Below are 17,201 nucleotides of genomic sequence, written 5' to 3' on the forward strand. Positions count from 1 at the left end.
TCTGAGGCAGGCTCCAGTCTCTGAGTTGTCAGCACAGAGCTCGATGCGGGGCTTGAACTCACGAACTATGAGATCATGACCTGAGCTGAAGTTGGCCACTTAACCAAATGAGCCACCCAGGCACCCCTGGAGTTGATCTCTTAATTTCTCTTTGTGCTGCTTCATTATTGGTATGTAGAAACACAACTGATATCTGTATATTAATTTTGTGACCTGCCACTTTACTGACTTCATTTATTACTTATAGTAGTTTTTTGGTGGAATCTTTAGGGTTTTTTTTATGCATAGTGTCATGTCATTTGCAAATAGTGATAATTTAACTTTTTCCTTACTGATTTAGATGCCTTTTATTTTTCTTGTCTAATTGCTGTGGCTAGGACTTCCAGTACTATGTTGAATTCAAGTGGTGAGAGTGGACATCCTTGTTTTATTCCTGATCTAGAGGAAAAGCTGTCAGGTTTTCAACATTGAGTATGATGTTAGCTGTAGGTTTGTCTATATGGCTTTTACTATGTTGAGGTATGTTCCCTCTACCCACTTTGTTTAGAATTTTTATCATGAATGGATGTTGTATTTTGTCAAATGCTTTTTCTGGATCTAGTGAGATTACCATATGGTTTTTATCCTTCCTCCTGTTAATGTGTTGTATCACACTGATGGATTTTTGAATATTGAACCATCTTTGCTCCCTGGACTAAGTCCCATTTTATTGTGGTGAATGATCTTTTCAGTGAATTATTGAATTCAGTTTCTAATATTTTGTTGAGAATTTTTGTATCTATGTTTATCAGAGATATGGGCCTGTAGTCATTATCACCATTATTGTCATCATCTTTTTTTTTTTGTAGTATCTTTGTCTGATTTTAGTATCAGGATAATGCTGGCCTTGAAGAACAAATTTGGAAGTTTTTCTTCCTCTCTGAATTTTTGGAATATTTTGAAAAGAATAGGTGTTAACTTTTCCTTAAATGTTTGGTAGAATTTATTTGTAAATCCTTCATATCCTGGATGTGTTTGTTGAGAGGCTTTTTTTTTTTTTTAAATGTTTATTCATTTTTGAGAGACAAAGAGCATGAGTGGGGGAGGGGCAGAGAGAGAGAGAGGGAGACACAAGATCTAAAACAGGCTCCAGGCTATGAGTTGTCAGCACAGAGCCCAATGCAGGTCTCGAACTCATGAACTGTGAGATCATGACCTGAATTGAAGTCAGATGCTTAACCAACTGAGCCACCCAGGCTCCCCTGTTGAGAGTTTTTTTTATTACCAATTCTTTTTTTTTTTTTTTTTAAACTAGTAAACAGTGTGCTCAGTTTTTTAATTTCTTCCTATTTAAGTTTTGGAAGATTTTATGTTTCTAGGAATTTATCCTTCATTTTTAGGTTGTCCAATTTGTTGGTATATGATCTTTCATAGTCTCTTATATTTCTTGGTATTTCTGTGGTGTCAGTTGTTATTTCTCCTGTTTTATTTCTGATTTTAATTTATTTGAGTTCTATTTTTTTCTTGATAACTCTGGCTAAAGATTTATCAATTTTGTTTTGTTTATTCAAAGAACCAGCCCTTGGTTTCATTAATCTTTTCTTTTACTGTTATTGTTGTTTTTGTTATTGTTTCGTCTCTGTTTCATTCATTTCCTCTTTGATCTGTATTATTTCCTTCCTTCTGCAATCTTTGGTATTCTTTTTTTCTTTTTCTAGTTCCTTTAGGTGTAAGGTTAGATTGTTTATTTGAGATTTTTCTTGTTTTTTGAGGTAGGCCTGTATCACTATAAACTTACCTCTTAGAACTGCTTTTGCTGCATCCCAAAGATTTTTGATCAATATGCTTCCATTCTCTTTTGCCTTCATGTATACTTTGATTTCCTCTTTGATTTCTTCATTGACCTGTTGGTTGGTGAGTAGTAGGTTGTTTAGCCTCCACATGTTGTGTTTTTTTCTGTTTTTTTTTCTCTTGTGCTTGATTTCTAGTTTTATATTATTGTAATTGGAAAAAATGCTTGATATGATTTCAGTCTTCTTAAATTTATTGAGATTTGTTTTGTGGCCTGACATGATCTGTCCCAGAGAATATTCCATATGCACTTGAAATGAATATTTTTCTGTTTTGGGGTGGAATATTCTGTATGTATCTGTTAAGTCCATATGGTCTAATCTGTTATTCAAAGCCACTATTTCCTTAGTGATTTTCATCCTGGATAATCTATCCATTGATGTAAGTGGAGTTTTAAAGGCCCTTACTATTATTGTATTACTATCATTTTCTCCCTTTATGTCTGTTCATATTTGCTTTTTGTATTTAGGTGCTCCAGTGTTGGATGCATAGTTATTTACAGTTGTTAAATTCTCTTTTTGCACAGATCTTTTATCATTATGTAATGTCCTTATTTGTTTGTTGTTACAGTCTTTGTTTTAAAATCATTTTGTCTGATATAAGGATTTTCACTTCAGCTTTTCTTTCTTCTGCTTCCATTTGTTTGTGAAATATCTTTTTTCATCTCTTCCTTTCAGTCTGCATGTGTCTTTAGGTCTGAAATGAGTTTCTTGTAGGCATCATATAGATGGATTGTTCTTTCTTTTCTTTTTTTTTTTAAGTTTATTTATTTTGAGAGAGAGTGAGAGTGGGGGGAGGGACAGAGAAAGAGGAGAGAGACACAATTCCAGGCAGGCTCTGTGCTGACAGCCCGGACGTGGGGCTCAATCTCAGGAAACCATGAGATCATGACCTGAGCTGAAATCAAGAGTCAGGACATTTAATTGAGCCACCCAGGTGTCTGGATGGGTCTTATTTTTTTTAATTCATATAGTCACACTGTATCTTTTGATTGGAGTATTTAATAGTTTATTTACATTTAAAATAATTATTGATTGGTATTACAGAACATCATTTCATATGTTCAATGGCCATTTGGTTGTTTTTTTTTTTAATGTTTGCTGTCCTTTTTTAATTTTAAAAATACATTTATTTTAAGTAATCTCTACACCCAACCTTGGGCTTGAACTCACAACCCCGAGATCAAGAGCTGCATGCTTTTCTGACTGAATCAGCCAGGCACCCCTCATTATTTTCTTTTGTGCAGTACCAGTTCAAATGTTTTGACTATTTTTTTTTTTGAGTTTTCTCTGTGTTTAAAAATTAACTGTATGGGTTCTCTATATAATAGATACAAGCTCTCTGTTAAGTGTTGCAAATATCTTTTATTTAAATATCTTTTCCATTCTGTCTTGCCTTTTCATTCTTTTAAGATATCTTTTGATGAATAGAAGTTTTCACTCTAATGTAGTCAAGTTTAATAAGCTCTTCATTTATGGTTATTCCTTTCTGAATCTTGTTTAAAAAAGTCTTTCCCTACACTTTGGTCATGAAAACATTCTTTTATATTCTAGAAATTTTATTATTTCACTTTCACATGTAGATCACCAGCCCACCTGGAACTGACTTTTCTGTAATACAAGGTAGGGGGTAATTTCATTTTTAGTTGGTTCTTTATTAAATGTGCCTGATCATTTGTTAAAGTCTTTTTGCCTGCTCATTAAAAAATTCCAACTTTTATTTCTTTAAGCATATAAAAACATTTATGACTATATATAGTATATTTTTTAATAGTATAATATAGAGATTAGGAATGTGGCTTTAGTATACACTGCTTGTGTTCAAATCTCTATCTTAAATTGTTATTTGTTTTTGTTTTAAGTTTTTAAAAGGTTTATTTATTTTTTGGGGGGGAGGGGCAGAGACAGAGGGAGACACAGAATATGAAGCAGGCTCTGGGGTCTGAGCTGTCAGCACAGAGCCCAGTGCAGGGCTCCAACTCATGGACCGCAAGATCATGACCTGAGCCAAAGTCAGATGCTTAACTGACTGAGCCACCCAGGCTCCTCTCTGTCTTAAATTATTAATCCAACATTTATTTCCTGAGCATCTACTATGTGTCAGTCCCTCTTGTGTGTTGGGGATATCACAGCAAACAAAACAGGCAAAAGTCTCTGCCTTCATGTGATGCTGGTCAGAGGGAGACAGGCAATAGTCAAAAGAATATAAATTATATTAAGTAGGGATATGTGTATGGATAATCAGAGAAGAGAGTAAAGACGATGAAGTTTAAAAAAGTGTGGTCAGGGAAGCCTTCACTGAGGGGGTGATAATTGGATAAACACCTGACAGAGTTGAGGTAGCAGGTCTTATGACTACCGTGGGGAAAGAATATTATAGGAAGAGGTGATAGCAAATATAAAGCTCCTGAGGCAGGAGTGTTCCTAGTGTATTTGAGTAACAGCAAGTAGTAACAGTGAGTCAGTGTGGTTGGAACAGATATCAGAGAGTGAGTAATAGATGATGAGGTCAGAGAGGTAACAGGAGCCATTGAAGAATTTTGAGCACTGCAGTGACATGATCTGAATACATTTAAGAGCATCATTTTGGCTATTTTGTTTATAACAGATTGCATTGTGGGTGTGGGGATGGCAAGGGGAGAAATAGACCACTTGTGAGACTGATATAATAATTTAATGCTGCTCTTTGGTTGGAGCAGTGTAGAGGCAGCAAAGATTGTGAGAAGTAACTGGGGTCTGTGTATTTTGTAAAGATAGAGCCAATAAGATTTGCTGATTGATTAGACATAGAGAGTGACAGAAAGAGGAGTCAAGGATGGCTTCGGGGTCTTGGGCATGAACTACATGGAAAAGAGACAGTTCCTATTAAGTGAGATGGGGAAAACTATGTAAGGAAAATGTGTGCAAGAGGGATGAGGAGTTGAGTTTTTGATGTGTTAAGTTAGAAATGCCTATAAGACATGTATGTGTATATATGATGAGTAAGCTGTTAGAGGATTCTCAAATTTTAGGGGGAGTTTTTTGGTGTTTTTCCTGGAAGGTCAGCTGAGAAAGTGTAGATGGCATGTGCCAGCAACTTCTCTTTTGGGTGTTGTTACATCTTGTTTCTCCTGCATTACACTGGTCATTTCGGTGCTGCCTTACTTCTCCAGTGGTAAGATTTGCGTATTGATTGGGCTGCTGCCCAAATACTCCCTTCTCCAGAGATGTAAAGGCGCCCTTGTTCTTCGTAGTCACTGCCCTAAGCTTGTGATCCCCCAGAACCATTCTTATTTTTTTGTGGATTTTGGGTTGTGGCTCCCCTTTAGCCTGCTTCAGTATATTTTCTTTCAGGGATTCCTTAAGAAATCCCTGTTCTTTTTTTTTGTCTGTTCTTGGAGTTCTTGTTTGTTTTTCTAGATCTTTTTGGCTTCAGAAAGTCTCTTTTCTATTGTTTTCAAGGATTTAGAGTAGAAATGGTGAGGCAGTATGTGCGCTTTGTCTGCAGTTTTGATCCAGTCTTCCTGTTTTTAATAAAAAGAATAAATGTCTATGGAAAAGTGACAAAATACATAGTGATAAAAATAACATTCGTATTTGCATAGTGACTATTTTTTTTAATGTTTGTTTATTTTTGAGTGTGCAAGCAGGGGAGGGGCAAGAAGAGGGGGACAGAGGATCCAAAGTGGGCTGTGCACTGATAGCAGCAATCACAAACCGTGAGATCATGACCTGAGTCAAAGTCACACGCTCAACAGACTGAGCCACCAGGTGCCCCCATAGTGATTATTTTGGTTTATATCTTCCGTTTTTTCCAAAACATTAAAATAAATATATCTATCATCTGTCTTACCTAGCAAGTATTTTCTCATGTAATTATAAGCTGCATAATTGGGATTTCTCTTTTCAAGAAAATGTTCTGGGGCTTGCTCTTTGGTATCTCTCATCTGGCCTCTGCACTCTCACAGTAAGTGTAACTCCACTTAGTCTGTTGCTTTAGCATGACTAGAAGGCTGAGTAAGGACTTGTGGGCTTGCAGAGAAGGTGTTACCATTGCTTACAGTATGTCCCTGTTACATGGGGAAGGGACAGTCATCTCCTGGTGAGGATTAGAGCCGATATTGTTCTTTGTTTCTTCAAGTTATCTTATTGTCAATTTAAAAATTAAATTCTTTTTCTCTCTCACCTACAGTTCACTTAGCAGCCATGGAAGGCCACCTTCACTGTTTTAAATTCCTACTCAGTAGAATGAACAGCACTACACAGGCTCTAAAAGCCTTCAATGATAATGGAGAAAATGTACTGGATCTGGCCCAGAGGTTCTTTAAACAGAACATTTTGCAGTTTATCCAAGGGGCTGAGTATGAACAAAGTGATTCAAAAGATCAGGAAAGTAAGTAATAAACCTGGAGTGTGGTAGCATTTAATAAGTAGAGTAAGTGGAAAAGGAAAATAAGTTATAAGAAAAATGTTGTATTTAAATATGTTAGTTATAATTGTCCACCCATTCATTCAGTTTGTCTTCGGTATTATAAAATATTTTAGGCAGAAATATATAGAGATTAATGTCATGAACATTCTTTATGCCACTAATTTAAGGATAAAATGTTATACATATAGTTAAAGTTTCTTGGTTCTGTCTCCTTCATATCATTCTTTTTCTTCCTTCTCAGAGGTAAATATTGTTTTCAATTTAGAATTCCATTCTACAGGTTTTAATTTTAATTTTTTTAACTAAGTTTATTTATTTTGAGAGAGAGCACAAATTGGGGAGGGGCAGAGAGAGAGAGGGAGAGAGAGAGACAGACAGATAGAATCCCAAGCAGACTCCATGCTGCCAGTGCAGAGTCTGACACAGCGCTTGAACTCATAAAACCACAATATCATGACCTGAGCTGAAACCAAGAATCGTATGCTTAACTGACTAAGCCACCCAGTGTCCCTACATGTTTTATATTTAATGTATATGTACTTACAAAAATATGCACTACTCTGTGTTTTTGGAGTAAGAGACTTAACCTGTTCTAACAAAGAAATCATAAAATTCAGCAGCTTAAGGATTTATATGACAGCCCAGATTGGTGAGTGAATCTATGCTGTGCAGTCATTCAAGAACTGGCTTTCTTTCCAACTAGCTCTCTCTGGTTGTAGCTAATTCAGTAGGAGGTGGGGAGGAGCAAGACTGTAAGGTTAGGACCAGAGATTTTAAAGGTCTAATTTGTATCCATCACTTTTGCTAACAATTCCATTGGCAAAAGTTTAGCCACGTGGGCATAATAGCTGTGAGGACGCCTGGAGAATTCAGTATTTAGCTGAGAAGACTTACTCAGCTACAACTCCCTTAATATTGAAGGAAGGGGATTTTAGTGGATGACTAGTAGTCTTTGAAACTTCTCTTAAAATCTTAAGGAAATGACATAAAACAGTATTCATTCTTCTATTCCTTGCTTTTTTCCAGAAAATACTATGTTTTGGGGTTTTTATGAAGCTGATAGATATACCTATTCTGTTTGTATAGTATTGTATTTTATGAAAAGCATTATTTATCCATTTTCCAATTTGACATTTAGATTGTTTTTCACTATTATAGTAATGTGGTTGGGAATGTTCTTGTATGTGTCTTCTTATATACACATACAAGAGATTCTGTGGAGAAGTGCTTTACTACCTTTTTAACACAGAGCCCACACAGAAAATATTTTTATGGCACACTGGGATTGTTGGATAAGGCTGCTGGTGGAACTGCCTGTCTTCTCTGAAGACTGAGAGTTAAGAGCCCTGTTTGGGTAAATAGGTGTGATATTCTACTTTAGGGTTTGCTTGGTGGGATATGCCCTTCATCAGTATAAACAGGCATTGCTACATTCTTCATCAGGTGCTTGTAGAAGTTTGCACTCTAATCAGCAACGTTTGATGGGAATTTAGAGAAATGATATTTGATATTGTCAGACTTTAAAATGTTTGCCAGCTGATTGGATATGAAAAGGTTTAATCTGTATTTTGATTTGCATTTTCTTGATTGCGAATGAGGTTGAACACCCTTCTTTAAGTTATTGGTTCTTCTAGTTTTTTTCTTCTATGAATTGCCTGCCTGTACTTTTCTCCCTTTTTAAAAACTGTATTCTTTGCCCTTTTCTAAATAATTTGAGTTCTTTATATATTCTAGATTCTAATCCTTTATTAATTTTATCAGATATAGATATTTTCTCTCATACTGTGGCTTGTTTTTTCACTTTGATGAGGATATCCTTTATTTATTTACTTATTTAATTTATTATTTATTTGTTTTTAAGGGGATATCCTTTTTCTACTAAAAAAATTTTTTTAATATTTATTTATTTTTGAGAGAGAAACAGAGTGTGAGCAGGGCAGGAGCAGAGAGAGAGGGAGACACACAATCTGAGGCAGGCTCCAGGCCCCAAGCTGTCAGCACAGAGCCCGACGTGGGGCTTGAACTCACGAACCGTGAGATCATGACCTGAGCCGAAGTTGGACTCTCAACCGACTGAGCCACCCAAGCGCCCCCTCCTTTTTTTTAAAATTAATTTTATTTAAGTATGATTTACATGTAATAAACTGTACTCATTTAGTGTGCTGTTAGGTGGGTTTGGATGTATACACTCCTGAAACCATCACAATTAAGATAGAAAACATTTCCACCACCTCTGAAGGTTTTTTTTATAATACCCCTTTATATTTCACCCCTCTTTTCACCCTGGCCCACTTAGTTGCTTTCTGTCAGTATAAATTAGTTTGAATTTTCTTTTTTTTTTTAATGTTTTATTTTTGAGAGAGAGAGAGAATGCAAGCTAGGGGAGGGAGAGAGAGAGAAGGGGACAGAGGATCCAAAGCAGGCTTTGTGCTGAGAGCAGACGGCCTGATGCCAGACTCGAACTCATGAACTGTGAGATCATGACCTGAGCCAAAGTCAGATGTTTAACCTACTGAGCGACCCACGTGCCCTAAGTTTGAATTTTCTAGTAGAACCATTTTAAGATTCATCCCTGTTATGTATATTAATAGTTCATTCCTTTTTATTGTTCAACAGTATTCAACTGTATGGATGTAGGCCCCATACAACCTTTTATTTGCTTTATGTCATTATAGATTAGTTTGAATTTTCTAATGGAACCATTTTGAGAATGATTCCTCTAATGTATATTAATAGTTCATTCTTTTTTATTGCTCAATAGTATTCTATTGTATAGATGTACCATATTTGATATATCTGGCAATACTACAGCTTGATTACTCTAGCTTTATATAGTAAGATTTAGAATCGGGTAGTGTAAGTCTCTAACTTTTTCTTTTAAGAATATTCTTTGGTTGGGGCGCCTGGGTGGCTCAGTCAGTTAAGCATATGACTTCAGCTCAGGTCATGATCTGTTTGTGAGTTCAAACCCCACGTTGCGCTGTGTGCTGACAGCTCAGATTCTGGAGCCTGCTTTGGATTCTGTGTCTCCCTCTCTCTCTGCCCCTCTATGGCTCATATTCTATCTCTCTGTCTCTCTCCAAAGTAAATAAACATTAAATTTTTTTTTTTTAATATTCTTTGGCTATTCTGTTTCCTTTTCAGATTTAAAAATGAGAATAGGGACACCTGGGTGACATAGTTGGTTAAGCATCCAACTCTTGATTTTGGCTCAGGTCCTGATCTTGGAGTTGTTATCAGTAAAAACATCTTATCGGGTATTTAATGTGTAGTTAGGAGCTAGGTCAGCCCCTTTTACACAGGCATGTGTATATGTGTATGTGTTTGTATACATACTTATGTATACTTTATCTGCTTCCACTTTATTTTGCTTTCTTCACTTCCTTGCAAACAGAGAGTGAGTGTTCTGTGCAAATGTAGGACTTTAGACCAAAAATGTCTTTATGTGAAGGGTTGAAAATGACCATCGTGTGTTTTGTGGTGGCCTGAGGGAAGAATGGAATATAGCTAAGCATAGTTCTGGTACAATATTACTTGGCATGTTTGAGGTCCTGAGGGGTGGAAGGGCTACACAGTTAATAATAATCTTACTTTATGATTGTCCTTTTTATTACTTGTTATTGCATCAATCAAACTAATTCCAATATAACATTATCATAATTGAGTTAATATTGAAATCTGAAATGTGTGACTGCTTGAGTCAAGAAAAATAGAATGAACTCATGTGTTTACTGAGATACTGAATTTCTATTCATAGCCTTAGCATTTCCAGGTCATATGGCTGCCTTTAAGGGTGATTTGGAAATGCTTAAGAAATTAATAGAAGATGGAGTAATCAATATTAATGAACGTGATAATAATGGATCAACTCCTATGCATAAAGGTGAGTTATTCCTGGTTTTGTTTTCAGTTCTGACATAATTACCTTTGAATTATTTACCTTTTAAAATAATTATACTTCAGAAACATGTGAAAATGTAAAACTTTTCCTGATACCCTAGGACATTTAAGTCTTCCTTATATGGTACACAGCTTAATTTTCAATTGAAGTGTGATATTCCTTTTATGATGTCAGAAATTGTCACATTTAGGGTAATTCCAATAGAAATTCTCTTGTGATACTGACATGTTTAGATATGAAATTGACTGCTAGAGAAATTTCTTAGGACTGACATTTTCTTTGGATTAAAAATGGTCTATTAATTCATGCTAAGGCATGAAAAAGGTATACCAGAACTTGAGAAAAAGGTGTAGCAAATTTTTCTTCTTTCTTAGACTCTGAAAAAATGTTTTTACTTCCATAGAAATATCAATGAATGTTTGATTTGAACATATCTTCAAGATGTCTACCACTTTTCTCTGCATTCTCTCCTTCCTTCTATGTGAAATTCTAACATGTTAACTAGCTTTTTGGTGTTTTAATCAGACTGTCAAATTGTCAGTCCTTATTGGGAGTATGTACTCTAGGATTTATTCTTGCCAATCTTCCTTATATTTATAAAATCAAAAACCAAATCTTTACCCCATCTGAAATTTCCATTCCGCCTCATTTGTGATTTATAAGTTCCTTCAGAATCTAACGGCAGGTAATTCTTGTAAAAGTGTTAAAGGGCCTGCCAAGTAGCTCAGTCAGTGGAGCATGCAACTCTTGATCTTGGGGTCGTGAGTTGTAGCCCCATTTTGGGTATAGAGATTTCTTAAAAAGCCCTTAAAAAATGTCAGAGTAAAAGACAGTAAGTAGTCTAGTTAATGCAGTCATGTGTTTTTTAATTTTTTAAAAAGTTGTTTATTTTTGAGAGAGACAGCATGAGTGGGGGTGAGTGTGGGGCAGGGCAGAGAGAGAGGGAGACACAGAATTCCAAGCAGGCTCCACACTGTCAGCACAGAGCCCGATGCGGGGCCCAAACTCACAAACTGTGAGATCATGAGGTGAGTTGAAACCAAGAGTCGGGTGCTTAACCAACTGAGCCACCCTGACACCCCTGCAGTCATGTGTTTGGATTAGGTTTTTATTTTTATAAATAACTTCTGCTGGTCCTGATCACAGACTATGTTCCTGTCGGTTAGGTTCTTAGTTTAATTATTAAAGTTGGTTTAATTCATAAGGAATCTCCAGTATAGAATCTAAGTACCATGTGTACCAGTAGTTTTGGAAGAGAGAGCTTAGGTGGCATAAGAAGAAGGGGAATGCAAAGAGATTTCCCCTACACACAAAGAGGTTTCCACTCTGGCAAACACTCTACCCTAGACTTGGAAAATCTCACTCCTTTGTCTCTACTGGCTGTCTAGGGGTTTAACTCTTCACCATGGGATTTGCGAATGGGGAGGAGACTTAATATGTGCTCTATAGATGGATAGTTTAAAATGTGGTGCCCTGGAGCAAAGCCCTCATTTCATATCCTAGATATAAGCACTTCTTATTACTAATATTATGATATGTGGAGTATCATTTAGACACTGTAGCAAAAGATAGGCTTGCTCATGATGCTTAATATGCATCTTTCCAGGAACAATTAAGTTTCATTGAAGGCTGGTTTTCAGCCTTTCTCAGTCACTTCTTCACCACTGGAACTAAGATGGAAATGAGAGATCTGGAAGAAGGTTCTAAAGGGACTGATGTATAACGATAGGGTGTTTGGGATGCAACCATTGTGAGATGGGAGGGTGAAAACTGAGGAGGAACCAGTAGTGTTTGCTCTTCACCCCTTCTCTTGTCAGTCTATCCACTGAGGACACCTAGGGCCAGGAGTGGATCAGGTGGTGTGGTAGAGGGGTGAGAGGTGGCTATAATGGGGAGAAGGGGCATTTTGTGTACATTTGCCTTTTCTGGCAAGCATCTGTATGTTTAGATTATAGCCAAATTGGTCAAATAAAAGTTGATGTCTCCTTATGATTTAATTCACCTTTCCCACATTTTATCAATCTTTCTGCTTCTTTTCCTTTATTTTATATATTGATTCAGTAAATAAGCTGCTGTGTTTATTATTGAGGCTTTCTTCTTAATCATTTAATGATTTTTAAATCCACCATGACTGCTCCTTCCTTTCATTTGCTAAGCCATAAGTATTGCAAATAATTTCTTAAAAATGTCTAGCCACTGCATATTTTATCTGTTCTCTTATAAAACATGGATTAAATTCTTAAACATATCCTAACCAGTATACAATAAGGATCTTGGGTAAAAATCCTCTTATTGTAATTCATTTTAGAGAAATTCTTTTGCCTCCCTTTCCCTTTTTTGTAAACAGTATTTGTGTAATAACATGGAAATGTTTGGTTAAGCTCATTCTGTCTTATAAAACTGTTATCCATGATACATAAATACTATTTTGTAAATCTTAAAAACAGAATATGTTGCCATCTTTGTCTAAAGTGGGGTTATTTCTAAAGGTCTGGGAAATCTTATAGTATTCTTTGTTAACTGGTTTTGAGTTTGCTGTAGGAGACAGGAAGAAGGCCCAGGCTTTTCAGGGGCCAACTCTGAGTTTGGTAGACGGCTCTGAGTGAAGAAGAGAATGGTGGAAGAATTTGTACAGTAGTGATGGGGTTACTCTGTCACTGTTTCTGACTTTCTGTCCTCTTTTCTCTGTTGCCAATATTGGAGGTGAATTCACTTTTTGGGACGCCAAAGATATACCAGAAGTTCCTAGTCTTTGATTTATTTTACAGAGGCATTTATATTTAGCACCAACCATATGCTTGCACTGTGTAGACTCTATGAGATCCAGACCTTCCTGTTAAGGAGCCACATACTTATAATATGAACAACTAGAAATTTGTAGAAGTTAGGATGTAATAAATGGCAAGAAGGATTTGGTTGTTAAAATACAGGCAATAAGAATTCAAGAGTAGGAACTGAGGAAAGAAGAATTTGGTACGGGTTAAATTATTAAAGGAGAGTTCATGGGAATTCAGAAATAATATCTTATATGATATTTAACGGGATACAAAACTGTCATCACATTTAATCCTTGTAATTTTATGAAGCAGCAGTGTACCCTCCTTATAAATATGAAATCATCTTTGTAAAAGATAAGGAAATTGGGGTCCAGAGGAATCTGTTTTCTTGATTGAGGTTGTACAGCTAGCTGGTAAGAGCAAAGCTGACATTTTATTAATATTGTCATTCATTTATTCACTCATCAACTTTACAGACTTTATTGAGAGTCTTTATGTGCCAGCCACTTGCTAAGTTCTGTCCTGTCCTCCAGTCTCATTGTTTAGTAGACCTAAAATCAGGTCTTTTAAGTTTATTAAGTTTTTTCTCCCAGTTTCCCAGAGTCTTGAGATGAATCTAGAAGAATGGATAGAGGTTAGATGAGCACTGGTTGGGTGCTGAGTACTAGGTGAGAAGACATGTAAACAGAGCTATGGAGGTGAAAATTAGTATTGAGAGCATGTGTTAACAAGATTTTGAAAAAGGTGGTAAATGGTTCTGATAATCAGGGGCCTGCATATTTTGAGATTTGAGAGTCGGTGGAATAACCTCTTTACATAAGATGATGCAAGATATCTGAAGTCCTTGTGGGTCCCTGTGGCTGGATTGTGCTCACGTTCTGGTCAGATACAAGATTAGTCAGGACCTATAAATAGCAGCAGGCAAACACTGGATAAGGATTGGGAACACCTAGATTATAGTTTCAAATCCATTCCTTGCTAGCTGTGTGATGTTAAATAAATAACCTCGTTGAGCTTCAGCTTTTATATATGTAGGGAAAGTCCTCTGTATAGAGACTAGCACAGTAGATATTTGATAGAATATTTGTCTAATGAATATGTAAATTAACAGAGAAAGTAACATCTGCCCAACTTACTTTTGTTGTTTATTATAAGGATCAGTATTTGTGAAAATACTCTGTAATGGGATTGTCCAAGATTTTCAGATAATTGTTACTACTAACTTTTTTTGTCTATATTTTCCGTTTGTATTTTTGAAACAGCTGCTGGGCAAGGCCACATAGAGTGTTTGCAGTGGATAATTAAAATGGGAGCAGACAGTAATATTACAAACAAAGCAGGGGAGAAACCCAGCGATGTGGCTAAGAGGTATCCCTATCTGCTTTACTACTTTCTTCTGTTTTTAAACTTTTGTATATACTCTCTTATACTCAGAAAACTCTGAGGATTTAATGGAATTTTAGGACTCTGTCAAATACTGATGGAATGACAATTTTCAAGCTGAATTGACATTGGATGAGACATCAACTGTTCTCTCTAAAGTGATGATTTTCAAGTGGGAGATAATATTGTCCCCTTTCCTGGGGGAGGGAGGGGATTTGGAAATGTGTGGAGGAGTGAGTGTCACAATGATTGGAGACCAACACTGATATATAGTGAGGTCAGGTCCAGGAATGCTAAACATTCTACAGTGCTTAAAACTGTGGTACACAATGGAGAGTTGTGTCCCACAAATGCTCATACTGAGTGAAATACTGTGTGATAAAAAGGAATAATCAATTTGGAGTCACATAGGTTTTGAAACAAATTTTGATGTTTATGTTTGAATTAAATATAACACCTAATATTGAACACCCCCTCATTCAGGTCAGGTCCTCAAGGAAAATTCAGTCAATCCATTTGTTCATTTGGTTGTTTTTCATTCAATTTCCTGCATACATAGTGTGTCCCTAGTGCTATGGTTAGTGTTAGGATTACAAAGATGAAAAAACATAGTCCTTCCCCTCAAGTCTGCAATCTTGTGAAGAGACAATGTACATAATAATAATTAACTATAATCATTATAACATATGTGTAAGATACAGTAAGAACTTAGGAGAAAAAGTACCCAGATCTTCCTATTTGAAAGTTGTGGGAGAGAAATGTTAACACAGATGATGGTAAGAGTTATGAAGGAACCTGAAGGGAGATGGAATTTATATAGAGGTCAGGGAAAAAGCTTTTTTTGGAGGAAGCAATGTTTATGCTGGTGCTTTAAGAAGGCAGAATTGTAAGATAGTACCTTGTGTGTTTGAGGAGCTGTATGTGGTTCAGAACTGCTTGAATCTAAGGTAGAAATGTGGGCTAAAAGTTGCAAATGAGGTTTGACAGGATGCCAGAATGTAATCGTTCACTGAATTGCTCTGCAATTTTTGTGAGTTCATGTTCCTTAAAATTTTGAGGGATTTCTTTGAAGTCCCGGAGCATGGTTTTGCGGTTCCACGTACCTAGGATCATAATCAACTGAGGCCCACTTTATTTTTATTTTGGAAGATGGCTTTTCCAAGATATAATTGGCATATGACAAAGTATGCATATTTGTATAGTACCAACTGATGAATTCTGATAAACGTATGTACCCGTGAAACCGTTACCACCGTCAAGAGAGTGAATATATCCATCATCCTCAAAAGTCTCTTTGTGCTCCCTTTGTATCTCTCTCCTTCCACTGCTTTCTGCTTCCCCTTCCTCCAGCAGATGCAGATCTGCTTTCTGTCACTGTAGTTTAGTTTGCATTTCCTAGAGTACAGTACAAACTCTTATAAATCTGGCGTCTTTCTCTCTGCATCATTATTTTGAGATTCTTTTATGTGTATTGGTAGTTCATTTCTTTCTTATTGCTGAGTAATACTCCATTAGATGTAGAATTCCATGGTATTCTAATAGTTCTATAATCCAGTAGCCTATAGATGGAATCTTGATTATATCCATTTGTTGTTTATTATGCATAAAGCTGCTTTAAACATTCACATACAGGTTTTTGTGTGAACATAAGTTTTTAGCTCACTTGGGTAAATACTTGGGAGTAGGATTGCTGGGTCATGTGCGAAGTTTGTGAGTATGTTTAATTTTATAAGAAGCTGCGGAAGTGCCTTCAAAAGTGATCATACCAATTTGCATTCTCACTAGCAGTGAGTTTCTTTTGTTTTCTTTTTCTTGCAAGCATTTGATACTGTTTATTCACCAGAGGAAAATGTACAAATGGCAAATATGCATTTAAAAAATGCTCAAAATCATTTACATTAGGAGAATGCAAATTAAAACCACAATGAGATTCCACTGTATACCTATTAGAATTTTGTAATTCATGCACCAAAATTTTAGGTGTATGTGTACTATTATAGAAATAACCTTGAATAAATTGTAAAAAAAAAAAAAAAAGTGGGGTGGGGGTGGTTCCTGGGTGGCTCTGTGGGTTAAGCATCTGACTCTTGATTTCAGCACAGGTCATGATCTCACAGTTTGTGAGTTTGAGCTCCACACTGACAGTGCAGAGCCTGCTTGGGATTCTCCCTCTCTCAATCTCTCTCTCTCTCTCTCTCTCTCCCCCCCTCAACCCCTCCTCTTTCCCAACTTACATGCATGCATGCACGCTCTCTCTCAAAATAAACTTAAAAAAAAAAAAAACAAATACACTTGAATCTGGCATAAAGCAAGTACTCAGTAAATGATAGCTGTTAAATTGTAACCTAGTAGTAGAGATAATGAATTCTGTTAACCTTACAACTTCCTAAAATATTTGTTAATATTTGTAGTACCTGGTGAAAGGGGAGGGCATATGTGTGCATATGGTTATGTAAGTATGTGGAAAAAAATAGGATTTGAGATTTTGTATTTAATGAGTAGTTCTCCATGTGATAAGAAGAAACATTAAGCACTTCAATTAGCATGACTGAGAAAAATATGCAGATTACATGCAATCATGTCAGCTCCAAAACCTAGGGTATATTACTGGAAGCTTCATGGAGATGTGGGCAAGATCAAAGAAAATAGAAAACATGGATAGAAAAAATCACTGTTTTTCCATTACATTTCAAAACCATGCCAAGTATTTTGGGTTGAGGAAGGATGAAAATTAAGGGGGTAGATATATAGTTACCCTAAAACTGGAAACAGAACTAGTTCTGCAATCTAAATTAGGCCATCAAAAAAGGTAGTAAATATAGGTAACAAATAAGGTGGTTCTGGGCTTTCTATACAGTTGACCAGCTGTGTCTAGGGCACACCACATATTGTCTTGATAT

At 36.2% G+C, this 17,201-nt stretch overlaps 1 protein-coding gene across 1 annotated transcript in view; it reads left to right on the forward strand.

The window, feature by feature from the left end:
* The window catches only part of ANKRD42 (ankyrin repeat domain 42), a 77,987-nt gene that overhangs the window by 30,820 nt on the left and 29,966 nt on the right, over positions 1 to 17,201 (forward strand). Inside the window, exons 8-10 of the mRNA XM_027039653.2 lie at positions 6,001 to 6,201; positions 9,998 to 10,123; positions 14,181 to 14,286. Of these exons, the coding sequence (XP_026895454.2) occupies positions 6,001 to 6,201; positions 9,998 to 10,123; positions 14,181 to 14,286 (433 nt within the window). The remainder of the gene's footprint in view (positions 1 to 6,000; positions 6,202 to 9,997; positions 10,124 to 14,180; positions 14,287 to 17,201) is intronic.

This window comes from Acinonyx jubatus, chromosome D1 (genome assembly GCF_027475565.1).
Source record: "Acinonyx jubatus isolate Ajub_Pintada_27869175 chromosome D1, VMU_Ajub_asm_v1.0, whole genome shotgun sequence".
Lineage (NCBI taxonomy): Eukaryota > Metazoa > Chordata > Mammalia > Carnivora > Felidae > Acinonyx > Acinonyx jubatus.